The 27,674-nt window shown below is 43.8% G+C and overlaps 1 protein-coding gene across 2 annotated transcripts in view; it reads right to left on the bottom strand.

Annotated features, from left to right (window-relative positions):
- Positions 1-10,471: 10,471 nt before the first annotated feature.
- The window catches only part of ERCC6 (ERCC excision repair 6, chromatin remodeling factor), an 81,654-nt gene continuing 64,451 nt past the window's right edge, over positions 10,472-27,674 (bottom strand). For both annotated transcript variants that reach the window (XM_055119467.1, XM_055119468.1), the window contains exons 12-21: positions 25,777-25,872; positions 22,849-23,064; positions 21,988-22,098; positions 21,045-21,164; positions 20,522-20,616; positions 18,861-19,006; positions 18,085-18,780; positions 15,330-15,531; positions 14,700-14,775; positions 10,472-13,518 (exon numbers count right to left, since the gene is read on the bottom strand). In XM_055119467.1, coding sequence (XP_054975442.1) covers positions 13,096-13,518; positions 14,700-14,775; positions 15,330-15,531; positions 18,085-18,780; positions 18,861-19,006; positions 20,522-20,616; positions 21,045-21,164; positions 21,988-22,098; positions 22,849-23,064; positions 25,777-25,872 — 2,181 coding nt within the window. In that variant the 3' untranslated portion in view covers positions 10,472-13,095. The remainder of the gene's footprint in view (positions 13,519-14,699; positions 14,776-15,329; positions 15,532-18,084; positions 18,781-18,860; positions 19,007-20,521; positions 20,617-21,044; positions 21,165-21,987; positions 22,099-22,848; positions 23,065-25,776; positions 25,873-27,674) is intronic.

The following is a 27,674-nucleotide window of genomic DNA, read 5'->3' as shown; positions in this document are numbered from 1 at the left end:
AGCGGGTAGGGCGTTTGCCTTGCACGCAGCCGACCCGGGTTTGATTCCCAGCATCCCATATGGTCCCCTGAGCACCGCCAGGAGTAATTCCTGAGTGCAAAGCCAGGAGTGACCCCTGTGCATCGCCAGGTGTGACCCAAAAAGCCAAAAGAAAAAAAATGTGTAAATCTGTAACTGTACCCTCACGGAAAAAGAAAGAAAGAAAGAAAGAAAGAAAGAAAGAAAGAAAGAAAGAAAGAAAGAAAGAAAGAAAGAAAGAAAGAAAGAAAGAAAGAAAGAAAGAAAGAAAGAAAGAAAGAAAGAAAGAAAGAAAGAAAGAAAGAAAGAAAGAAAGAAGAATAAAAAAAAGAAATATCTTTCTCACTACTTTCCATCTCCCAAGTCAACTTACATCCTTTTTCCCTCTCAGAAGAGGAAGGATCTTCTGGTAAAAGCTCCATAAGGTAAAATGCATGACATCTATGGGGAGCTGGTAACATGCTCCCATAGATGTGGTGGTTCACATATGTGGCCTCCATCCAGAAAACAAAAGGGCAGGGAAGGGTCACAGCTCCTCCTCTTATTTCTTCCCTTATTCCAGTTTCATCTCTAGCATTATTCTTCCTGCCTCTCCCTGCCTCCCTCTCTCTCTTTTCTCTTTCTTTCCTCTCCTCCCTCTCCTGTCCCCATTCCAGCAGCTCTGACAATCGCTCCGCTAATCTCTGCTCTGTCCAGGAGATTCCTACCTCCTTCTCTATTCTACTCTCCCAAGAGTGTTGGCTCTCCCCTGACTCTAAAACAGGGGGGAACAAGCACTGCCAGGAGTAATTCTTGAGTGCAAAGCCAGGAGTGACCCCTGAGCATTGCTGGGTGCGACCCAAAAAGAAAAAAAAAACCAGGGAGGGGAAGGTAGAAGTGGAAAGCAGGGGAAAGAACGGGAACACTTTATTTGTTACTTTATGCAGAAATTGCTCTCATGGAAAGTCTTTCACTTTGATTAGAAATGATATTGGTTTTACCTACCCACCACTACCGGAAAGCCCAGCATCCCGCTCCTTACCACACCCGACATATTTTTGCAGAGAAATGGCCCAGCTCCCAACTAATCTTGAAAAGAACATGATGTTGCTGAATCTTCTGATACAAGAGTCTGAGATGAAAACTCTGGGGTCTTCTCAGCACGGAGGTGAGCAGCTTTCCCTTTCTGCTGAAGGCATAGCAGCCTATAACCACACCAGGCACCCTCCAGCATAGAAACGCCCCAACTCTACATCTGAACCTCATCAAACGCCCAAGCCTCCAAATCTTTCCAGTTCTGTAGCTCCTGGACATCTCCAAATCTCATAGTAATGTCAGCCCAGTTGGACCACAGAAAATGTGACGGGAAACTTGCATAGAAGACCACCAAGCTCAATGACAACAAATAATAACACAAAAGGTTCAGTTAGCACCAACCAGCTGAGTAAATCCTTAATGCCTATAGTAGCATCATTGTGAGGTACAGTCGAAGAAGAACAATGATCACGAATCGACTTTTATTGACTGATTTTGTTTTTATAATTCCATTTGCCTTTGTGTAGTAACATGCTTGTTACATGAAATCAATGCGTTTGTCCCTGCTAATGGAGACATTGGTGGAAGGAAGGTCACAGTGGTGGTGGAATTGGTGTTGGAACATTAAATGCCTGAAACAACTGTTTTATGGACAACTTGGCAAATCCAGTGTTCTGATTTTAAAAATTATATTTGTTTTTTCTTTATTTCAAATATGAAAATAATTGTCACACATGGCAATACTCAAGGCTTATCCTGACTCTGCTCAGGGACCAAACCTGGCAGTGGGGGAACCATAGGTGGTGCCAAGGATCGAACCCAGGTCAGCCACACTCAAGGCAAGATCCCACCCCTGGACTATCTCTCTGGCCCCTCTTTGAAGCCTCTTGCTTCTCACACAGTAGTGATTTCTCTCTGACCTCTGAAGACATCTGAAGGTATTGGGTTTATCGTTGACTTTCCTTTTATTATGCTCTTCAGAAAAGGATGACTAAAGGAAAAGTAAATCAATCATAGATTAAATGTTAATTGCTTTTAGATGGATTAAATATTACAACAAAATTTAAATCCTCCATAATCTCACAGTCTAAAGACAATCATTATTAATCATTTTTATAGGATTAACCCATAGTTTCTATGAAGTTATTGTGTGTGTCTTAAATTGCCCAGACTCTGTTCTTTTAAGTATCTTATATATTTGGCTTCTGTTTTCTAGGCCACACCCAGCACTGCTCCTATTAGGACCCAGAAGACCATAAAGCATACTGGGGCTTGAATGCAGGTCAGCTGCATGCAAAGCAAGCGCCTTAGCTTAGACAAGACAGACTTCACTTTCCTCCCATGTGACTGATCAGTCTGCTTTGGTAGCTCTGATCTGTGAAGCGGCTCCCATCCATTCATTTCCTCCCAGCGGGCCCCAGTTATGGCCCAGATGTGCACTGCAGTCACAGGGAAGGGTCGAAGAAGGGTAAGTGCAGGCTGGATATTTATTCCAGTGCTGGGCACTTGCCTTACATGTATGAGGTTCTGAGTTCAATCCATGACATGAACGAAAACAAAGAAAAAAAGCAGTAGTCTCCTGCTCCCAGGAGGGTACAGTCTTGCAACTGTCACCTCCTTACTCATCCCATCTTCCTGGAAAGAGAACTCTGGGAGGCTTATCGAGGGAACTTTGTGGATGGGGGAGACTTAGAAACAGTTTTCATCTTGGTATGCATGTGTTTAATAAATACAAAGGGTCTATTATTCCAGGAGAAAGAAGAAGAGATATTGTCAGTTTCTGCCACCATTGGATTTTGTTCAGGAGACTGCTCTCGGACATTCAAAACCTCATTGTTATTTTCTCAAAATAAAATTTTTTCTCTAAGTATTTAAATATTAAATATTATTTTCTCTAAATATTTTACTCTAAAAATATTTAAACATTTTTCTCTAAAAAACATTTTTTTATGGGGCCACACTCAACAATGCTCAGGGATTACTCCTGGATCCATGCTCTTCTTCGGGGATCACTTCTGCGGGGAGGGGCTTGGGGAACCCTGTCATGCTGGGAACCAAATCAGGTCAGTCATGTGCAAGACAAACACCTCCCCCATGTTCTATCTCTTGGGCCCCATTTTTATTTTCTTTCTGGGCCTCACCAAATGGTGCTCAGAGATTACTTCGGGCTCTGCACTCAGGAATTACTCCCAGAGAGCCTCTAGGGATTATATGGAATGCTCAGGATTGAAACCCGGTTAGCTGGGTGTAAAGCAAGTGCCCTACCTGCTGATCTCTCACTCCAGCTCTCCCACTTTTGTTTCTCACATCGAGGCCATATCCAGTGAAGTTGCAGTCAGGAAGGTCACACCCAGTCAGGCTGGGGTGAGTCCTGTGGTCTTAGGGATGGAACTTGAAGCCTCATCAAGGCTTGACCTGTGCTCTACCACAGGAACTACCATAGGTGCTCTCCCTGGCCCCTTCAGGTAAGCGTTCAGTAGAGCTATATTTGATCAAAGAAAAAAAATCACAGTTCAGATTCCTGAGAATCATTTGACACTGCTGCTGAGGACCTGCAGGCCAGGGGAGAGGAGCCCCATACAGATCGGTGGGTAAAGATGCTGGCTGGGGACCCAGGTCACAGTTGGGCAAGCTATGGCTGCAGGCCCCTCAGCCAGAGGCTGGACACTGTTGGAGCAGGTCCTGGCATGGACATGCAGTCTGGACCTTCTTTCCTGTGCTGGAGGAGGGAAAGAGTCACAGATCAAATCCCAGACTTCTGGCTGGTTTCTTCCCAGGGCAGGATTATCCCTCCAGATGCTGGGGCCCTCTGCTGAACCCACACCTCCTCTGGCCGATCTCAGCTGCCTCCATGAGTCATTAATGGGGCCTCAGCTCACACTTCTATAGAGAAACTGTGCTTCCTGGGGCACAGAAAGAGAGAAATGAAAGAAAATCAAGTAGGAAGATCCTAAGTGACCATTCTTGGGGGCAAGGAAGATTCTCTATGTCCAAACTGCTTCCTGCCCACTCTACATCCTTGGTTGAGATTGCTACCACACAACTGAGCACTGTCTGAAGGTGCTACCTCTATCCTGATTCTCACGCACACACACCCCCACCTCCTCACCCCTGCCCCCTCCATGCCAGGCAGGCCCCTCTCCAGTCTCAGCACCAGCAGCTGCCACCAGATGGCACCAAACTGCAGAAGGAGCCGCTTCCTCATCAGTCACACAACCTTGTCATTTTTTGTAGAAAGTGGCAATCCCCCTAGTTTATCTAGATAATGCTACCTCCGACTCAGGCTCTGGCACAGAGGGATGCTCAGAAAATGGACAGATGGTTGAAGGATGGAGGGAAGGAGGGTTGGGGGAGTTCTCTCCATAAGAAGTGGGCATCCCAATTCTCTGTCCAAATCAGAGGCACTTCTTCTTTGAAATAACATTTTTCCCTCTGGGTAATAAATAGGTCCAACTTACCCATAAGCCACCATTCCATTCAGTTATCCATCCATCCATCTATCCATCAATCCATCCATCCATCCATCCATCCATCCATCCATCCATCCATCCATCTAATCCATGGAGAAGACATTGAAAAAAGTGTCCATGACAAAATGTTCACTTTATTGCATGAAAGAAATGATTATAGAAATCTTACAAAATGACTCTGTTTTTTGGTAGCATATATTTACATAGGGAAAAAAGACAGCAGAAGGAAATATGGTATAGCTGACATAAATTTTTCTCTGGTTAGTGAGATCTTGTATGGTTTCTGTTTTCTTCTCTCTTAACACATTTTCTATATTTTCCATAGTGAAGTTATATATTAACAAGAGGAATTTAGTGACTGGTAGAATACCGAAGAGCATTTTAGGGGTTCAAAACCAAGCTCAGTAACATGTATTTAGCAACCCACATCATTCCCTATCACTCATTCATGGCCATTCTCATGATGTTTGGTGCCACTGGAGCCTACGGCGGTTGACTTCATATTTTCTTATAAATGGTTTCACCTTTGGGAGCCCATTTTTAATTTTGGGGGATGACTCTGTGGTAAAAATAACTGACAAGTGTAAGTTCATGAGTCCTATCCCTGGTGCTGTCCACATGTGTCAAGCACTAGTGCCATGCCAACTCTGCTGCTGGGACCCCTGGGCGCTTCCCAGAGGGTAGCAATTGTGTGGTCCGGAACCAATTGTGTGGTCCTCAGCAAGCCCCTCCACCAGCCTAAGTGCAATACCCAGCTACAGTAGTAACAATGACAAAAGGGAAGAGAAAGGGAGAAATGACCATTCCTCCCTCATCTTTGGGGATACCAAACCTTAGGGCCATGGGGTAGGTGCACGCAGCAGCCCTGGGGTTTTCACCCTCAGCCTCACAAAGCAGAGCAAGCACTTTAAGCTGCTGAGCTCGCTTTTGCTCCCCTCTCCCAGCATTTAAGCAGACACTCTAAAGTATCCTCATAAAGCCAGTATTCTTGTCTATGAGGCTTGACAAAATATGGGATCCAAATGATCCAGCAATAGCAATGAACATACAGTGTTCAGCTTCTAAAAAAAAATTCCCAAGAATGCTGACTGATTCAGCCCTTTTGGAAAACCGTATGGACACATCTCAAAAAAATTAAAAATTGAGCTCTCATTTGACCCAGCAATACCACTTCTGGGAATATATACTGGAGAGGCAAAAAAGTAGAGTCAAAATGACATCTGCACTTGTATGTTCAGCGCAGCACTGTTTATAATAGCCAGAATCAGGAAAAAAAAACTGAGTGCCCAAGAACAGATGACTGGTTTAAAGAAACTCTGGTACATCTACACAATGGAATACTATGCAGCTGTTAGAAAACATGAAGTCATGAAATTTGCATATAAGTGGATCAATATAGAAAGTATCACGTTAAGTGAAATGAGTCAGAAAGAGAGACAGGCATAGAAAGATTGCTCTCATCTGTGGAATATAAAGTAACAGAATAGGAGACTAACACCCAAGAATAGTAGAAATAAGTACCAGGAGGTTGGTTTTTTTTTTTTTTTTTTTTTTTGCTTTTTGGGTCACACCCGGCGATGCTCAGGGGTTACTCCTGGCTTTGCACTCAAGAATTACTCCTGGCAGTGCTTGGGGGACCATATGGGATGCCGGGGATCGAACCTGGGTCAGCCGCGTGCAAGGCAAACGCCCTACCTGCTGTGCTATCGCTCCGGCCCCAAGTACCAGGAGGTTTGCTCCATGGCTTGGAAGCCGGCCTCACATGCTGGGGGAAAGGGCAGCTCAGATAGAGAAGGGAACACCAAGTAAAGCATGGTACAAGGACCTACTTGGGATGGGAGATGCATGCTGAAAGTAGAATACAGATTGAACACGATGGCCACTCAATACCTCTATTGCAAGCCACAACACCCAAAAGGAGAGAGAGAACAAAAGGGAATGCTCTGCCACAGAGGTGGGGTGGGCTGGGGGGAGGGGCAGAGGCGAGGGGCGGGGGAGGGATACTGGGATCATCTGTGGTGGAGAATGGGCACTGGTGGAGGGATGGGTACTTAAGCATTGTATGACTGAAACACAAGCACGAAAATATGTAAATATGTAACTGTACCTCATGGTGATTCACTAATAAAATATTTTTAATAAAATAAATAAAAAAATAAAATTAAAAAAAAACAGGAGCTGGGCTTACAAATGCTATGTTGACTTAAAAGAATTAAGAGGGCCTGGGAGATATTTTGCATATGGGAGCCCTGGGTTCAATCTTCAGAACTACGCGGTCCCCTGAGTACTACCAGTTGTGCCCCTACCTCTTCCTCCTCCACAAAAAAATAAATAAAAGAAGAGAGGAGAGATTAGAGATAAAGAGAGAGGAAAGAAAGGGAAAGAATGAATAGACTCCCCAGAGAAATAGCTGTTCTAGCTCAGGCGGGGTAAAGTCCACTCAGAGTGGCCATGCTCTTGCTGTGCCAGGAGGTAAGGAAGTGGCCCCAAACTGATGGGTCCATGTCTAAAGAGGATAAGAGCTGACTTAAGGCAGCTCCTGCTGATATTAGGAATATCTGATATCAAGGTAAATGGTGGTATTGTGGATAATAACTGAAATAAACACAATTCCATGGGTCAATTTTGCTCTAAATGAATAAGCAGAGGCAGCGCTTCCTTGCAGTAAAGACATGAATGTAGAAGGAATGTGGTAGCCATGAGACTGGAAAGGATCAAAGGAATGATACAGGAAGCAAATACCCGGCAGCCTTCAGAGAAATTCTGGACTCAGGCAAAACTCATCAACGAAGGACAAAAACAGTGGCCAAACTTTTGATGAGGAACAAGGTCATCACATAATATCAGAAGCGCTGTTTTTTAAAGGGGGAGAGGGTGCCTATGAATGGGGAAGCTGGGAGGACCCCACAGACCCCAAGTGGATCAGAGCCAGCTGAGCATCCCAAGATAGATGCTCCTTTCATGACTGCCAACACCTCTACTGGAGATGCTACACCTCGTCCAATCAGGAGGAAGCACCCACGAGGGACCACACTGAGAGGTTTTGCAAAATGTTCCTGTGGGTGTCATGAAGACTGAAGCAAAATAGCTGCCTAAGGAGGCTGAAAGGAGAGAGGCCAAGGGCAGGGGTGTGTGGGGTTGGGGGTTGCTTCTGAGTAGTCAGATGGAGAGCTGACAAGATCTGTGTAGAATATCAGAGAACAGTACTGTTGAATGTTGAATTTCTTTTTTTATCTTATTCTTTTTCTTGAGAGGGGGCGGTGGAAAGAGGGCACACCTGTCAATGCTCAGGAGCTATGCCTGGCTCTGTGTTCAGGAATCACTATTGGTGGTGCTCAGGGATCATATGGGATGATGGGGATCGAAGCTGGGCTGGCAACATGCAGGGCAAACGCCCTACCCACTGTCTCTCTGCCCCCTTCCCCCCCTTTTTTTTTATCTCCTTCCCATTTGCTGTTGGTGTTGTTGCAATGAAGGGGGACAGTATGCTTCCTTGCAGTGCTAGCTTGTGCCTGGTTGGGGTGTGCTATGGGTCCACACTGTACTGTAAAAAACTAAAGCACGCCGAAGGGTGTGTGCATTTTCGGGCTCTCCAGGCGGCTCTGTCTCACCGCCCGAGTTCGGTGCTCTGGGACTGCTGTGTATGGGCTGGATCGAGACGGCTATTGGCCAAGGACAGGCGAAGGAAGAACGAGGACCAAGCTGGTTGCTGATTAGTTACCGTTTATTCAATCTTCCATCTTTCTCCTCTCCTGCACTCCCAGCTCCGTCCTCTCTCTGGATCTACTACAGCCTCTCTGGATTCTCTTGTCTCTCTCCTCCCTCTTTCTCTCTCCCCCTTGCGCTTAGGCTACACATAGCCAGGTAGCAAAATTATCATAAGAAAGCCCTTCCTGAGGGCCAGGCATTCCAAAGCCCTTCCTGACTTTAAAGGTGTTTTTCTCCTTTCCTTAGTCCAAGAACTCATTAACATCTTAATACTAGTTATTTTTGTATGGACATAGCAAGAGATACATTGAGGCTTGCAAGGCAGCTCTCCTGGTAACATCTTGCCAGACTGAGACCACAGCACTCAGGCCAGATTAATCATTCCTCACCCTAGCAGGGTCCAAATCTAGTTATCATTGTTTGGATCATGACAACATTTGTCCATGATCAAGCTCTTAACTTATAGTTAAGCATTAGGCACTTTGGCCAGGCCCATCTCGATGCCAATGTAGCACACAACTCACCACTTGCCCTGGGTCCGTCTCGTCCCTCGTCGGGACCCTGCTTTTGGGGTTGCTAGGAAGTAAGGGCAGTTGAGGCTTAGGCCGAGAGAACAGATGCCCAGGAGGAAAATATCACATAGAGTCAAATGACTCCCAGGTTACAAATGCATAGCATTTGCTAAGTTTTCCTGTGTCCAATACAAAAAGGACATGGCACTGAATAAACTATGCAAAGGACTCAAGGAGAAGAGAAAAACAATATTTACAAGTCAACGGAACACTAAGAAAGAAGCTATAAATAAGCAAAGAGGAATGGGAGCACTGTAACGGGAGTAACCCAATAAACCTAATCTACCTGAGGCTATGTAATCCTACACTGTACCCACTCTAGTCTCTCAGAGCAAAGTGAAACAGACCCTCTTAGCTGTTCATGTTGAACCACATTCTCCCTGCTCTATGCAGAAGAGTTAAACAAATGCCCCACCTCCTAGAACTTCTCTCCTTTTCATCCAGCTCCCTGAACACCCTCTATTCCCCCATAGTGAATGGCAGTATGCGGGATCTACTTTGTAACTCACCTAGAAATAGGAAAGATGGTTCCTAGCCCATAAAAATGATCAGCCAAAACTTTGAGCCAATATGCCTGACACACAGGAAGCATTCTTCACTCAGAACAAGATGCCAGGGCCATGCTTATCATTACACCTGGCTTACACTAAAAAAACTGGAAAATGGGGTAAGATAAATGTAATAATATATAACAGCATAGTGTATTACATATACCCTAACATATGGAAAGACAAGAAGAAAATATTTAGTGTACTAAGAGAGTCAGTCACTAAACTCATAGAACTATAAAAAAAAAACTCAATGATAATAACAAAAACAGTAAAGTGCAACTTTCAGGGCTTGCTCCTCTAGTCTGTATTTCTCCTCTCCCCTCCCTGTGTTGGTGTTGTAGGGATGAAACATTTGGTTGTGGTGCTCAAACATTTGACACCTTCAGACCCAAGTGCTTACCGAGTGCTGGACTCCTAAATTGTGGTGCTTACAAACAGTAAGGATGGCATACAGTGGTATAAATCACATAAAATTAGCTGTTGAAAGCAGGGCTCTAAAAGATCATAATTTAAATCAATTCATAAATAAAATGTTCACTTAAAGGGTAGAAAAAAGCCATTCCAAACTTACATCCTCTGTGCATTTTGTCTACTGATCTCATATCATTATTCAAGCTCCCACTGGCACTCCGGCTGGCAACACAAGGCAATGACAAACGTGCACATCATGCCAGACTCTCGAAAAATAATCCCCTCGCTTATTCATGTGTCCTGATGAACTACAAGGCAGGCTGGGAAGAAGCCTTTAGCTGAGCAGTCTGGGGTCTTGTTAGACCCAGGCCTCTATTCCATGAAGGGAGGGCCAACAGATGAGAGAGCAGCTGCAGTCTGCATTGTGTGTTAGCAAGTTTATGGAAGAGAGCCGGAAGAACACTCCTGCAACGGGAATAAGAGTGGGCAGGAGGCCAGAGAGATAGCACAGTGGGCAGCACATCCCATATCGTCCTCAGTACTTCCAGGAGCGATCGCTGAGCACAGAAGAGGAGTAAGCACTCAGCACTGCCAGGTGTGCCCTCTAACCCATGCCCCCCCCCCAAAAAAAGAGTGGTAGGTGGGTACAGTATAGCTTAAGACCATTTTTATAATGGTGGTCTATTGAGAGCATACTCCAATTAATTAAGGATTAAAAACATTTCAGTTTCCAAATTCTTTATTTGCAGTTTTATATTGACAATACATGTTACATATATTAAATCTATCTACATTGTATAAAGTTTTTAAGGTTCTAAAAAGCAGGTTGTACCTAAATGAGTAAGTTACTCTACACTGTTAAAACCTAGAGATGTAGAGCACCTTCCTCACTGTCACTCCCATGGAAGACAGGATGATGGCATTTACAAGCACCCACACTGATCGCCCAACCACAGCATGCCCGGCGCAGAGCTGAAACAAAGTCTGCTTTTTGCTACAACTTTTAAAAATATATATTTTTATCTTGTCTATTTATTTGGGGGGGAGGCACATGCAGTGATACGCAGGGGACACTCCTGGTAGTACTCAGGGGACTATGTGGTACCAGGGATCAAATCCAGCGCTCCTGCCTAAAAAGTATGCACTCCGGCCCTTTGAGTCATCTCTCCGGCCCCTCCATTGCATCTTTTAAGAGCATTTTGTACTTGATGAGAAGGCTATAGTTTCTCTAGCTCAGTGTCACTGAGATTTCACTACAGACGTAATACCCAAATACTTCACAACTGTGAACTGCATTAGTATCTCAGTCTCACAGTCAGAGGTGCTATTTTCTTATTATCTAGTGAGTATAAACCTTTTTTTTTTAAAAAAAAGAACTTCTAATAAATAGAATTGTCTTGAGTTTTGACTCCTTTCTTAGCCAATACTCAAGTTTAAGATGAATGATCTGCTTTAAGTTTCTTTTATGGCTTCTCTAGATAATGATGGGAATGAAGGGAAAATATAACGAAACAAACAAAATGAGCAAGCTAAATCCAGAAAAGAAGTAGAACATTCTGATGGGAGCCATGACTCTGATTACACCTATAGGGAGAGATTCTTGGCTAAAGTTACGTGACAGAATCTTAGGATAGAAAAAATAAAATTCAAGTTCACTATAATGCTGCTCAGCAGTGGTTCGCCCAGACCCCTTCTTTCTGGGTTACGGAGAAGAGCAACAGAAAAGAGGGAGGGGCCAGAGAGAGTAAGTCCCTGAGCTCTGCCAAGTGAACCCCCTCGGCCCCCTCACATACACACACACACACACACACACACACACACACACACATCACACACTTCCTCCACATTCCCAGAAAGATCTTGCTACAGCTGTTTGATTTCAGTATGAGTTAAAAGGCAAAGAAATGGCAAGAAAAAAAGTTACTAATATAGGAAAAAGAAAATACAGCAACTCAGAGTAAACTAATTAAAAAAAAAAATAGACCACACCGTGACAGTTGCAGGAGAAAGTAGAAGGAAAGCAATGAACTTAAAAAATAAACAAGAATTCAGACTCCATAAAGTGACAAAAACAGCTCAGAAAAGGGCCCCCCCCAAAAAAAAAAACAAAGGATCAGAATATCACTGGCTAATATAAATATGGAGACAAGAAACAGAACAGACACAATGGTAAACCAAACCTCACAAATAAGAAAGCAAATCACAGTGATTGCAAAGAAAAAAAAGAGATGAGAACAGATGTACAGATGATAACAAGTACAGAGAACAACGACAGGGAACTAGTCATCAGCATCCATAGTAAAGCAAATTCTGTGCCAAAAATCAAAAAAAACATTTAAAGGGATCTCCCAGCAGAGAAGCAGAGACTAGTTCCCTCCAAGACTGATGAATTAAGACTGATGAATGGTCTGGAATGACACTTGTATGCATGTGTGCACTGTATTTCTTAACTGCATTCCACTTTGAACTCTACTTGAAATGCTTCTGTATTTTTTTGATAACACAATTCCTTTTCCTAAAACCCAGAGTCACTGGGTATGTGTATGTGGTGGAGGTGATGCACTCTGCTGAAAGTAATCCCAATGTAAACCTTAAAAACACAACATTCTGTAAATACATGTCTTCTCATTGCATCTTGACCTATCTTGTACTTAACTAATACGTAAATGCACCACCTGAACAGTGCCTTAAATTATGATTATTTGAATGCGATTAATACAATTCAAAAGAAAACAAATCTGATCTTTCTCGGGGGTGGCAAATATAAACATTTTAAAAGTATGCACCAAAAATATTGCTGTCTTTTGATATTGAGGAATTCACTTATTGAACAAGTTGACTGCATATACCACACATTCTTAGCACCAGTAAAAACAATTCTTCATTTTTCTGCAGTAAAAACTTCACAATGAGCAAAAATGTGCTCCATGATTGTATCCTTGGGATAAAGAAATACATGTATTCCAAGAATTAACTGTTAGGTCCCTGATTTCACAACAGAACTCATCGTGTCAATAATAATAATAGCAATAGTAATAGTAATAGTAATAATAATAATAATAATAATAATAATAACAATAAAAGGAAAGAAAATAAGCCCAATTATTTTCTTGAGTTAATTTAGCATTCTAAAATGTTTTTCATTTTACAGAAGACTTTCTTGGTCCCTGCAGCTTTCATTATGAGGTAGATCTTCAGGGTAAACATTAAGTGCAGCAGTCTATCTCCCATTCACTGTATGACATGATCGATCAGAGGGATCACAATGGTGAATTTGATTATTCACCACCAAGTTAACAATCAGGATCCTCCATGAGAAAAAGCCAAATTAAGTATAGACAGTAACAGTGATCAGCAGTATTCTGACTTGAGTTTCCAAATTCCTTCACCACTTGAAGTCCGATGGAAAGTGCACAGATTTCTCAACAGTTCTCGAAAGACACAGGACTGTGACGCTGATAATCTGGATTCAAACTCCTGCAGAATCTCCTGTGTGGTAGCCTGGCCGTCAACCCGGGCCTGGAAAGCAATGAAGTTTCTCATCTCCACCAGAAGGTCGTCATGTTCTGTGGCCGAGGGCTGTGAGACCGGAGCCTCCGGAAGATGCACGTTTTCGCTTTCTAACCGTTCTGGCAAAATCAGGTGGTTTCTGGCCCTCATTTTAGCCAACAGTGAGGAGGACGTGGGAGCCCCTGATGAAGACTCTGCATTTTCACCCTTTCCACTAAAATGTTCAGAAACATGATCTTTTCCGTCCTTTTTTGCAAGGCCATCCTGGAGAGAAAAAACGACTAGATGGATATACTTCAACTTGTACTTTATGCACCCACTTACCAGGGGACCCCAGGGGGTATCCATCCCCCAAACACAAAAACATGAATTCAGAAGGATATATACACACCTATAATCATCACCACACTTGGTATAATAGCTGAGATATTGGAAATAACCTAAATGCCCAACTATGAATTAATGGATTAAGGTGTAGTATGTATCTACAATAGAATATTATGCAGTTCTAAGAAAGAACAAAATCGTATAATTTGCAGCAATGTGGATGGAACTAGAGGAAATCATGCTGAGTAAAGTCAGTGAGAAGGAAAGGGCTAAAAACAAAATGATTTTGCTCCTATGTGGAACCTAAATATTTATGAAGGTAGGTCCAAAGGCAAGACAACTGGAGAACTGATCCACACAGCTGTGTTGCTCGCGGTGGGGGACTAGGAAGGAGATGGGTACACTGGTCATGGATGTGGTATTGGAATTATGTATATGGGAAACCATTATTAGTAGTACTGTAAATCACAGAACCTCAATCAATGAAAAAAATTTAAAAAGAAATGTTGGATTACCAAAAAAGTTAGTCATATATACGTATATATTAAAAATAACTTAATCAATTAAGTGATTATCTAAGTTTAGGAGTTTCCAGAGGTATCAGTAATGTAACCCTGATCCCAAAAAGACCAGAGAGGATCAAATGTGCGTGTCTGGTTTAGCACTAACTCTCAGCAACACTCCTCGAGTGTTCAGGGAGATGGAAAACAGGACGTGGGCAGAAGGCTCTAGCAGCTGGGAAATTACAAATATTAGAGGAGGCTCTCTAGACCTCTCATGTAGAGGACAGAGACCTTCAAAGGGGGCATTTCAACTTCAGATGGGCAGCTACACAGGTAGTGGCTCACAAGTCACCTAACCCTTTCTTCACTGTCAAAGGACAAACAGATTCTGCCATAGATCTTGGGTCTTTTGGAAGCCAACTCTGTCTTTTGAGAAGTCAGCTAGACCTTTTCGATTTAATTGGCAAGTACTTCATAAAAAAAGAGAACACAACACAAATATCAGATGACACCACGCAGCAGCTTGCTTTCTTCACATCTGGAACTGGGTAAAATTTTCAGGGCCAGGCAAGCAAGCCTTGTACATGAGAAACAGACAGGCCATTACTACATTACCTGGCATTTTTCCTTTGGAGATGTTGAAGGATGTGGCAGAGAAAACCTGGAGTTCTTTTTCTGACCAAATCTACTCCTAAATAAGGAAAAAAAAATTGGATCAGTGTTTGGTTTGTGACTTAAAAGATAACATTTTCAGCTGCACAGTTACTTTTTTTTGGGGGGGAGGGGGAGTGCGGACCTCTGACACTGCTTTTCTATTCCTTTTGATCCTCTACAATACTCTCCTGGGAAGTAACTGTTTCTTCTCTAAGTAACTGCATCTTAGAGAAGAGCCACTCAGTATCTTTGTTTAACATATGATTAAAAACTGCCTTCAAATTCTAGGAAGGAAAATGACTCTAAAAAAACATACTAACTAGCATAAAAACTGATTGTTGGAGACTGGCTAAATGTCTTATTAAAGCATCATCATTTTTCTTTTTCTAGTACTGTGTTTAATCACACTCTTGGTGAAATGTAACAGATCACTCCTCCAGAAACATCAGCTCTGAGGAGCAGGGGCGAGAAGTGAGGAAGGTAAGACCACAGATGCATTTCCCCAGGTCACCCCTGTGTGGCTGAGAGATCTACTGTGGGTGAAGAGAGTAAATAGCCACACCAGGAGGGTCTTTCCATAAAGTCTCTTACTTTACTCCTATTGGTGCGCCGGAACTCCCCCTGTGGCCCGTCCAGGTGGGAACACCAGACATGGCTCCCAGACACCTCTGACGAGAGAGCTTCAGTGCCTTCAAGGCATCCTGGGCCACACGGTTGGCCTCCGCCTCGACCAGCACATAATCGGGACTGGCTCCGTCCATGATGGCATCGTGTCTCATGACGCTGTGAACACCTGTTGGGAGGAACAAAGGAAACGGTGAAAGTGATGGCTCTGCTAGTACACAAATTAGATACGTGTCATAAATTAGGATGAAATAAAAATCTGCCAGATTTTTTTCTTCTGTACAGTCTACTGTGGGGTGGTGGGCAAAAGCGATGACCACATTTAACTACCCTTTTACCGTATTTTTCACCACAACATTTTTACCGTTGCCAACACATTTGCAAATGCAGTTTCTGTTCACCTTCATCAACGGCCAATGGAGTTAGAGCAGAGGTACCCAAATCTAGTAGGCCTATACCTCCCCAGTCAGGAAAAAAAAATAACTACTCAATGTACCCTGAAAATATCCCTTCTCTCAGTGGACTACCAGAAAGTGCAGTTAATACTGCCCCTGCAGATCACTCTAACACTCACTTGGGGAAGCAATGAGCTGGAGTCCTTAACAATCCCTATTTTAAACACAGTGTTTTTACTCACCAAAACTTTTACACAACCCCCTCTCTATCATCTGGAAAATTTTAAAACCCTCTATTAAAGGAAAAAGTGTAAATAATATAAGTCAGAAGTATAGAATTTCTAAAAAGTAACTATTGTGAAAACGCTACACTAGAATAATTTAATAAAATTACAGTGAAATTTTCATAAACATAAATACATAAATTAGAATGAAGTAAAAATAAGTTTGCATTAAACTTACAAGTCAAAGAAACTTTACAAAAATACCCTCTGTCCAAGAAAGTCTAAACACTGCGCCAACATACAACAAAAACAAAAGTATAAGGAAGAATGTACTGAAGGTAAAAATTAATGGCGTACAGAACAATTGTAGGTCAAACTAACAAAACAAAATTCTGGTTCAGGACTGGAGAGATAGTACAGGGATAAGACACCCAACGGACCCTGGTTTAAATCCCCGGCAGCACATATGGCTCCTTGAGCCCCGCCAGGAGTGATCCCTGAGAACAGCCTGGAGTAAGCCCTGAGTACTGCGGGTATGAAAAAAGAAAGAAAAGAAAAAAAGTTCCTGGTTTATTAAAACAAACTACTAGTTTAACTTATTCTAAAGAGGAAGGCAGGAATAAACAAAACTAGAAATGACAAGGGGAAAATTACCTTGAAGCAGGAAGTTTGAAACTTATTAGCAGAGGTGCCCCTGCCCACCTCACTGCCAAACTGCCAATACCTCTGTGAAAAGAAACCTAAAGTAGATCAAATAGGTCCTCTCCTAGGAAAAGAGACCCATCACTAACGAGAAACACAGAGAAAGTCATCAATGAACTCTCATTCTTTACAACGGAAAGCCTCAAACCCAGGCGGCTTCATGCTGTCTTTCACAAACATGTCCTCTGCCACAGAGAGCCGTGACCAGAGCCTGGGGACTCACGGCCATTGCACATGCCACAGTGACTGCTGGGTCTGGACAGGTGACTCTCCCTGGCACCCCTGAACCACGCTGTCCTACCTCCTCCTGGGTTGAACAACTGCAGAGTCCCCTTTCCAAAGTCTCCTGCCTCTTAGATCATTAGCAATCAGCTCTCCCGCTTCCCGAGCCCCTGCCTTGTCCCCCCCACCCCGCCTTGATCTGCTGCTTTAATTTTTTTGTGGTTGGAAAATCAGATAAATATAGCACACAGAGAAGTTTGCTATTCAGGTTCAGGTAGGGCAAATCTATTTAAAGCTCTGGGTCCCTCCTGTCTGTGGCTGTAAGTCAAGTACTATTATTCTCCAAAGTTTCCAATTCTTTTTTTTTTTTCTTTATGGGTGGGGGGTGCATACACCCAGCAGGGTTCAGGGGTAACTCCTGGCTCTGTGACTCAAGAATTGTCACTGTCATTGTCATCCTGTTGCTCATCGATTTGCTCGAGCGGGCACCAGTAACATCTCCATGTGAGACTGGTTGTTACTGTTTTGGCATATCCAATATGCCACAGGTGGCTTGCCAGGGTCTGCCGGGTGGGTGAGATACTCTCGGTAGTTTGCCGGGCTCTCCGAGAGGGACAGAGGAATCAAACCCAGGTTGGCCGAGTGCAAGGCAAACGCCCTACCCGCTGTGCTATTGCTCCAGCCCCACTCAAGAATTACTCCTGGCAATGCTCTGAGGACTATATGGGATGCCAGGGTTTGAATCCAAACCAGCTACATGTGAAGCAAGCACCCTACCCACTGTACTATCGACTGAGTCCCCAAAGTTTCCGATTCTTCCACGCTCTCAGAAAAGAGAAATAAATATGACATTCAACGTGTCACTAATGTCTCAAACCTTAATTTCAGAAACAAACATGGTGCAGTGGAGTGCACAGTTTGGGCTGCCAAGTCTAAGTGCCACTGCTGGAAACAGTTCAGGAGGTTCTATTTCTGGTTCACCTGAAGCACATGCACTAAAAGGTTTACCTGATTTTTTTTTTAACCCTTGTGATGCACTGGGGTTACTTCTGGTTCATGCACTCAGGAATTACTCCTGGCAGTGCTCAGGGGACCATATGGGAAGCTGGGAATTGAATCCAGATCGGCCACATGCAAGGCAAATGCCCTACCTGCTGTGCTATCACTCTAGCCCCTTACCGGATTTTTTGAAAAGCTTTTCCAGAACGTAATCGTCATGGCTCTGTTCCTTGGGCTTGCTCTCCTCTTCGTTGTCTTCCTTCTGGTACTGCCGTTTCTTCACCAGGTGGGGGACCCGAGTGCCTTCAAACTTGGCATCTCTGTGATGCTTGGACTTCTTCTGCTTTGGGGTCAGAGGTTTCTCCAGGGTTGCTTCTTCTGCCACACTGTGTTTGGTTTTGGACTTGCGCTTATAAGAATTATTTTCCATTTGTTCACTCTCCCAAGGCAGTTCTGTTTGGATCTGGCAGCTTTCTTTCTTAGCAGAAAGACCCTCCTTTCCCTCGAGGCCTTCCATGCCAGCTGTCCCGTGTGTCTCACTGATTCTTGGAGATGTGGCAAAGTCCCCATTTCCACTCAACTCTGCTGACTCCTCTGGTCTAGGCACTGCTTTCACCTCCTCTCCAAGTCTGTCACTGCCCGTGAGAGCACTGGTTGTTTCCGGGGCATCTTTCAAAGGATTCCCTTGATTCGAAGTCACTGCATTTACTTCGGTTCCTAGAGTTGCCAATTTTTTTTTAGCTGATGTGACATCATCCGCAGATGTGCTAGTCCCAGGGAACTTTGGGTGACCTGGAGCACTATGGTTTGTTCCAAAGGCTGCTTGAGGTTTTCTCTTTAAATGGCTTTTGGGTGTCTGAACATCTGAACCAGTTCCTAGAAAGGGAAAAACACTAATATAACACTACGTAGTTTATATGTACACCACTTCAAGATGCAATTATTTCATGGAATACCTGCAAAAATAGCGCTTGTTTCAGTGCTCTGAGACGCGTCAGGACTAGTCAGAGTAAAGAGCTCATAAAGATCATTGGATTTGAAAAACCGCCTTTGCTTTGGATCTTTTAGCACTCTGTTTGTCAAAAACTGCTTGAAGATTTGTCTGAAAGGACAAAAATTAAACAGATTATTGGATATCACCTAGGCCTACATCAAAATTCTGATCCTAAAACAATGTAACACGTGATAACGAGAGTTGTATTAATATCTAAATAATCCCAACTTTAAAAAAGTCTGGGGCTAGAGCAATAGCACAGCAGGGAGGGTATTGGCCTTGCATGTGGCACACCCGGGTTCAATCTCCAGCACCCCACATTGTCCCCGGAGCCCACCAGGCTTGACTCCTGAGCACCAAGTCAGAATCGACCTCTGAGCACAGCCAAGTATGGCCCAAAGCCCCCTTTCCCACAAAAATTAGGGGGAAAAAATAATTAGTCTTGGAAAATGACAATCCATAAAGTACATAAAATATGGGTGGTGTCCCATGTTTCACAGAAATTAAATGAAAAATACTGCCTTACTGCAATGCATGCCCAATTAACATATTCTTACTGATAAGAAGCATTTTTCTAAGAGGTCACTAACCCTCAGAAAATGAGGCTTAACTCATGGTCAGCCCCCTTCCATCAAAGCTCTAAAGAACACATGACTTTCCAGGGGTCAGCTGAGGTGGAATGTCAGGAATAAAGCCTTGGGCAAGGGGCAGGGAAAAACGGACAGTATCGCCACTAAAGTGTAGAGGTGACTCTTGCCCATCAGCTTCTAGTCACTATGGTGACGGAGGAAGGAGTAGGAGTCCTGGTTGACCTCTCCCTAAGGAGCATCTCAGCCAAAGATCAGCAGGATATCCAACCCCGTCAACCCGCCTGGTGTACAAAACCTACCAGCAAGCTGGCCTTGCAACTTGGTTGTTTTTAATAGCTTTTCTGAAAGATGGCAGACCATAAGAGTTCTCTCAAATAACACTATAAAGTTTTACACATAAGTAGTCCTTGAAGTTAAATAAAGTAGAAAAATGATCAAGTTTAAAGACAAAACTTACACTAAGTTAGCTTAAGCTTATTTTAATAGAAAGGAAATTTGAGGGCTAGAGAGATTGGACAGCAGGTAGGGAGCTTGCCTTGCACACCGCTGACCCAGGCCTGATCCCTGGCACCCCACATATTTCCCTGACAGGAATCATTCTTGAGTGAAAAGCTAGGAGTAACCCCTGAGCTTCACTGGGTATAGCCCCCGAAACAAAACAAAACAAAAAAATAGGAAAATTAAGCCCCTCCCCCCACTCCATTTTTTAAAAGCCTGTAAAGTTCTAACAAAATGAAAGGACTTTTAAAAAATATTAGTTTTACTCTCTCTCTAATTTTGGGGATTGTCCCTGCCACAGAGGCAGGAAGTGGGGTGGGTTGGGGGTGGCAGGTGGGACACTGGGAACAATGGTGGTGGAAAATGTGCACTGGTGGAGGGATGGGTGCTCGAACACTGACTGAAATAGAATCATGCAAGTTTGTAACTGCATCTCACGGCGATCCAATAAAACTTCTTAAAATAAAATATACTAGTTTTTCTAAATTCCTGCTTGGAATGCTAGCTGTCCTCAATGCTCAGCAGGGGAACTGACCGGTGGTAAATCTTCTCTTCAATGGTGCCTGCAGTCAGCAGCCTGTATACCGTCACCTGCTTCTTCTGTCCGATCCTCCACGCGCGCTCCCGGGCCTACGGCAGAGAGATGGAGTTCAGCCTTCCTAATGACGAGCATCACTGAAAGAAACAGCTAGCCCTCCCCTCCTCTCCCTCCCACCAACCCCCAGAAACCAGAACTTTGTCTAATGAGACCAAATATTCTGAAAGCTTCTAAGGAAGACAAACAGGGAAGTGAGAAAGACAGACTGAGACATTTCTACCTGAAAAACAATGTGTTTTTGGCTTTGCAAATTCTTCTGTGACCCCTGATCAAGTGACAGACACTAGGGGTAAAGGGATGAAGACTTTTCCCATCCACGATGTGGGAAGGGACATCCTCCATGTCCACCATCTAGGGGACAGCTGGGATGGGAACTACATGGCGAAGAGTAAGACCCTCCGTTTGAGCACAAGCCATTAATGCACATCCCCAGCACCTTCCTCTTAAGAGATGAACAGACCTGTGTGTCCGTGCTGGGGTTCCAGTCGGGGTCGTAGATGATGACTCTGTTGGCACCGGTCAGGTTGACGCCAATGCCACCCACTCGAGTGGTCAGCAGAAACACAAAAATGGATGTGTCCTAGAAGTGAGAGACACAACGCTTGTAAGACTGGGCACAGCTCTTCAGTCCCACCTTGACATAGCCTCCACGTGAACCATTCCCAGTACAAGGAACAGGCTACTTGGCCAACAGTTTTTCCCCAACATGCCCAGATATGTTACGGTGCACACCAGGTTCAGGCAGACGTGGGGCACAGGATGACAGGTGTGTGGAGAAACCACTCCAGGAGACGGATGATGGCCGTTCACTGTATTGCCAAATACACACATATTTTATAGAGGATCTTGGCTTAAGAGGAGGGTCCAATCACATAAAGTTTAGCATTACTGACCTATCCCCTTTCCCACTCCGCTTTGCTCGGCCCAATCCCAATTAGGGCTAGAGGCTGCAATTAGGAACAACTTGTTAAGTGTAGATGACAATTCTGGGGGGGTTGGGTGAGACTCAAGGCGAGACACCTGGTGCTTGTAAAATGCGCCCAGACATTCCCTACTGGGTCGCTATGCAGGGACAGATCTTATCTGCTCTAGCGCCTGTTGCCATGCTCCACAGGGTATGTCGATGGGCTTCTGGGATCCCAGTCAAGATCCCATCTCACGGCTCCTAATTTTACTGTCATTTATGTGAGCAATATTTAAGACAGGGCTTTCACGGTGGAGCCCACATTGCTTGTGTATGCACGCGTTTACTCCAAAAATACCTATAACTAGAAACAAAAAGCCCCCTTCCATCTGCTGCCCAATCACAGACGTAAACACTACACAGGTGGGTGTGGGTATGACCCTCCCTTCTCTCTGCAAGAGTAGTGGAAACTGACTTTACAGTTGCATTGACTTGTTACCTCATTGTATCTTGTAATCAGAGGCTGTCTCGATGCGATTGTAGTAGTACCATCCATCTTGAGATAAGAGTAATTTTGGGCTCTAAGGAATACTTCAAGTATGTTCAACATCTGTTTGGGGAAGGGTTGGGGAATAAAAGTTCAAGAATCAGAAACTGGAAAGATAATATACCAGGTAAGGCACTACCTTGTACGAAGCCAACCCAGGTTTGATTCCAAGTACCGTACATAACCTCTTAAGCCCCACCAGAATTGATCCCTGAGCACAGAGCCAGGAGTAAGCCCTGAACACAGCCAGGTATAGCTCAAAAAACCAAAACAAACAAATAAGTCAAATATATGCTCCTAGTGAATGCAACTGTATTTGTATAAACAGAGACACATTTTTTTCCCCAAAAGGCTTAAATTAAAAGGGGTTTCCTGAGCTGGGGAGATAGTTCAAGTAGAAAAGCACTTGTCTGGCACTGCACAGTGCCCCATAAGCACCACAAGACATGGCCCCTGTCAAAAAAATAAAACAAAACAAAGAAACAGGGAAGAGAGCTCTTGCTTCGAGATGGATAAATATAACTGCTCAGAGAGTACTTCTGACATTTTCCTATTATTAATTTTTATAAGCTTTGGAAAAAACAAGGCTTTAGGCCCAAACTTTCCTGCATCCAAGAGTCACATGCAGTCTCTGTAAAAAAGTGTAAGGGACAGAGATTAACTTAAAGAAAGATCCCAGCTCCCATAAAGACGTCTGCCTCTTCAATTTCAGCAGGTTGGTTTGTTTTAGATCATGTTCATTTTTTTTTTTTTAATTAATGGCCAGGAATTCTAAAGAACCAACATTTCCCTGTACAAGGCTGGCACACTCACCTGTCTTGACTGAGAAAACAGCAAAACTCGCTGGCCCTGCTTGTGCCATATTTTCAATAGGGACTCGACAACTATCATCTTCCCGGAACGTTTCCAGTATCCAAACTGATCTTCCTCTAGGGCATCCTCGGGACCACCTCTAACATTCTTGGGGCCTCCAGAGAAGAGATCAGGATGGTTGCAGATTTTTCTCAGGGCAATAAGTCCAGAGAAAACCTATAGCACAAAACAGTTATGTGCACTCGGATCACCCCATGTAAAACAGTACTCTCACAGGCAGGAGAGAACGGAAGCCATTCAATATAGTGAACAGATCAAAGAGTTACTCTTCACCCACTCCTTAGTTTCCTCCCGAATCACAGCATATTAGGAGCAGGAAGAAATCAAGCTTTGCTCATCTATTTTTTCCTGAAAGGGCAAGTTAAAAACAAACTTGCATCAAAACATGACTACAGGAGTAAAACAGGAAGTTTTACTGAATAAAGCAGAACTCATAGTGCATTGCTGATGATTTCTTTTCTCTCACTAGAAACAAAAGTACACAATTCAAGCATTACAGACTTGATATAAGAATGAACTCCTGGGGCCAGAGAGATAGGACAGCAGATAGGGCACTTGCCTTGCACATGGCCGATCTGGGTTTATTCCCTCATACCACAACTGGTCCACTGAGCACTGCTAGGAGTGATTCCTGAGCACAGCAAGCACTGAACACTGCCAGGTGTGGACCACAAACAACAACAAATCACTCATCTCTTAAATATAAATTAAAAATGTCACCCCGGGGGCTGGAGTGATAGCACAGCAGGTAGGGCGTTTGCCTTGCACGCAGTCAAACTGAGTTCGATTCCCAGCATCCCATATGGTCCCCTGAGCACCACCAGGGGAGATTCCTGAGTGCAAAGCCAGGAGTAACCCTTGTGCACTGCCAGGTGTGACCCAAAAAGCAAAAAAAAAAAAAAAAAAAAAAGTCACCCCATTTGAATTTGGAGAAACCAGTCACATGGTTTAGCAAGTGCCCTTAAATATTACGCTCTAAAAGCTCAGAGATAGTACAATGAGTAGGGTGCTTGCCTTAAGGATGGCCAACCCCCGTTTGATCTCCGGCACCCCATATGGTTCCTTAAGCTGACCAGGAGTGATCTCTGAGAACAGAGTCAGAAATAAGCCCTGAGCACAGGTGGGTAAGACCAAAAACAAACAAACAAACAAAATTTTTCCCATTAAAAAATTAAAATAAGTTCTGAAGTTTACAATATGAATCAGATGCTAAAGTTTCATTTACCTTTGTGTTGGCCTTTTATCAAAAAACACCTGCATGGAAATCCACAAAAGGGAAAGATGAAGGAGGAATCCCACAGATGACAGAGCAAACCAAGGGGGCAGGCAAAGATGAAAGGGGATTCCTAGAGATGGGCAGGCCCATCCTCCCTGCCCAGCAGACGGGAAAATGCTGCTTGTGGAATAACACTTGACTAAGTTACCCAGTGTAAAATCTCAAGCAGAAAACTGTATCATGAATTAAGCCGTGAATCAGTACATAAGTTTTAAACAGTGAGCAAAGCAAAGAAAGATATGGAACAAATCAGGCACATGGCCAAAACTTGTAACTTGTAATTAATTTTTCTTCTCTCTAGACCTGTGTAACAACACAGCAGTCATAAGCTACATGTGGCTTAGAACATTTGAAATGTGGCTGCTCTAATTTGAGACAGGCTGCAAATGCAGAATACCTGGATTTAAAGTCAATACAAAAGTAACAGCTGATTTATATAATATGCATACATTTTTTTTCCTTTTCCCCCCAGTGAGGCTTAGGTGGGCTACCCCTCCCTGCTCTGTGCTTGGGGATTGCTTCTAGTGGTGCGAGGGGAGATCAAACCCAGGCTGCCTACCTACAAAGTACTTGCTCTGAGGTAGTTCCCCACCACATCATTTAGAACTAAATATTCTTTGAGATTTCATTATGAAATATGAAATATATTATAAAAATATATTTCACCTGCTTGTCTTTCTGTGATTATAGAAAATTAAAAATTACACCTGTGGCTTGTTAATCTACTGGAGCACTGTTATGTACCACCCATGGCTGTCCAACTTGGAGGCACATGAATATTAGGGGAGACTTTGGAGATAAATATATGTGAATGACTTGGGGAAATAAGAACCATATGTAAATACCAATGAGAAGCTTACTAAGACATTGTGAGAAATGGTGAAAAGAACTGCAATGGCTTGATCTAGACAAACCAGCAGATAGCTGTGACCCCACGAGAGTGAGCACTTCACCCACTCTCACCTCTGTCTCAGCACTTAAGCAGGAAAGTGTGTACGTAAGAGTGTATTCTACCACTCAGTTGTACCTCCAATGAGGGGACCAAGACAGTCTTACATTTCAAATAAATGAAACCCCTGTGCATTGCCAGGCTGGGTGTGACCCAAAAAGCTAAAAAATAAAAAATTAAAACACAATCCACACCTGAAGCTCTGAAGCACAAGGAAGTGGAAATGTTAGTATGAAAAGATTATAAACCTGCTACATATGCTTTCTGAGCATCCATTTACCCACATACGCCAAGCATGGTCAGTAAGTAACATGTCCTTACTTACAGGAAAACCTACACTAATAATTCTTTCCCTTGGCACCTGCCAACGCAGAGCCCCTTGCCCAGGGCTGGCAGTCCCTACAGGACTCGGAAGCACAGATCCTGAGCTAGTGTTCTTCGTCCACTAGACAATGTGGCATCGGGTCCACACCAAAAGGGAGCATACGGAAAGCTAACTGTGTTCTCTTACTTGGGGAAGGGATTCAGGTTAAGATAAGGCTGTACCAAGTGAAAGATGCTAACAGTGCATCCCCAGGAGTCCTCACTTCCTTCCTTCCCTTGGCTCACAAGTCATTCCTCCAGTTTTTAGTATTTAGCTGACCTGCATTTCTCCGTTGAGAATTCCGTAAACTTCTTTGGAGTCAATGAAATTCTGGTAGACTTTATGTTGCTCATCAGTAAGACGACAAAATAAGACCTGGGGGGTGGGGAGAATAAAATAGATTGTAATTAAAAAAAAATTCAACAGATGAAATTATTAATGTTAGAAATAAAATTTCTTCACAAAAAAACATGACATGCACTTTTAATAATAGAAAATGTTTAATTGTTGTTTTAAAAAGTGTTTTAGAAATAACCAAAAGGACACCACCGCTCTGAGCTAAACAAGAACTGAGTGCATTCCTCTCTGCCATGCATCTCTTGGACCTCATGGTCCCTGAAGACAGGCTCCATAAGGAAGCCCAGGACCAGTGCACAAGCCTCCATCCAGGCCTGTAGGTGCTTGACAGTCCCACCATGGCCCCTGCCCCCAGTCCACTCCAGAAAACCTGTCCAGGGACCAAACCTTACCTGGCACAAACATTTTTCCTGGATCTCGGGCCACTGGTCTACCAGATCACCTCTGGCAACTGTACCAGCTGTACCAGTTATGCCGTGCCATCAAGGTCCCTGACTTTAGGCCTCTCAATCCCCTTTCTCTAAGGCAGCAGAGAAAAGACTTTCCTTTCAAACACAAAGTTGACTGAATAAGTTCCTCACCAGGTGCTTTTTGTCAGCAAATCATCATTTTAGGTCCTATACAGATTTTAAATAGGTAGAGGAGTTCCAATCTAATAGACCTTCGTGGAGGGCCTTGTGGGATCTTATAGAGAGAAAGTGTTGAGAGGGTGGAGTCAGAGTAGATAAACCTCCAGAGACAGGTAATATCATGCTAATGGAAAGAAAATTAGCATGTCTAGAAAAAAGAGAAGTGACCTGTTTTTGCTACTGCATGGAATATATTGAGACGCTCTGAAATTCCATAGCGAATGAAATTGGTGTTAATAACTGAAACCAGTATCCCTAGTGGGAAGAAGAAGACTGAAAGAATGCAGGTAGGGAGATGAGTCTCAGAAAAATGAATCCAGACACACGACATCGTGTGATGATGAAAAGAAGTGGGAACCTTCAATATTTCAACAAAAACTTACTGTTATTATTTGGAGTTTCCCCCCCAAGTCTGACCTGTTCAAATGGAACCCTTTCACATTGATGACAATTATAAATGTTAAGTCTTTTGGTTTTGGATTTCTGTATAAAGTCCTGGGAAAATTCTGCCAGAAATTACATATTTCCTCTGTTAGCCGGCGTGGGGCAAAGGCTTAATTCACAGTCTCCATACATGGGTGCAGGCACTTGCTGGAACCCCAATTCCTAAAGCTGTCTCTGGTTCCCGCTTGTTCCACATCCACCGGCTCTGCAGGGGCATGGGCGCCCGGGCCGAAAACCCGGCCGGCCGGAGCCAAGCACAGGCCCGACTAGGGCTGGCTCTGTATCCTGCGGCTGTTTCAAGTTCAAAGCACACATTTTTTTTTTTTTTTTTCCGCGCCACCAAGTTCGTACCTTCTCAACGGACCCACAAAATGTCGGACACCACGCCTTCTCCCGGAGGGGAGAGAGACCAAGAAGGAAGGTTCTTTCCTCCGTTAGCCGGCGTGGGGCAAAGGCTTAATTCAGTCTCCATACATGGGTGCAGGCACTTGCTGGAACCCCAATTCCTAAAGCTGTCTCTGGTTCCCGCTTGTTCCACATCCACCGGCTCTGCAGGGGCATGGGCGCCCGGGCCGAAAACCCGGCCGGCCGGAGCCAAGCACAGGCCCGACTAGGGCTGGCTCTGTATCCTGCGGCTGTTTCAAGTTCAAAGCACACATTTTTTTTTTTTTTTTTTTCCGCGCCACCAAGTTCGTACCTTCTCAATGGACCAAGGTTCTTTTTTTTTTTTTTTTTTTTTGGTTTTTT

This window comes from Sorex araneus, chromosome 11 (assembly GCF_027595985.1).
Source record: "Sorex araneus isolate mSorAra2 chromosome 11, mSorAra2.pri, whole genome shotgun sequence".
NCBI classification, from domain to species: domain Eukaryota; kingdom Metazoa; phylum Chordata; class Mammalia; order Eulipotyphla; family Soricidae; genus Sorex; species Sorex araneus.
Note: the sequence above shows the minus strand (reverse complement) of the source record. Positions and strands in the feature narration are given on the sequence as shown.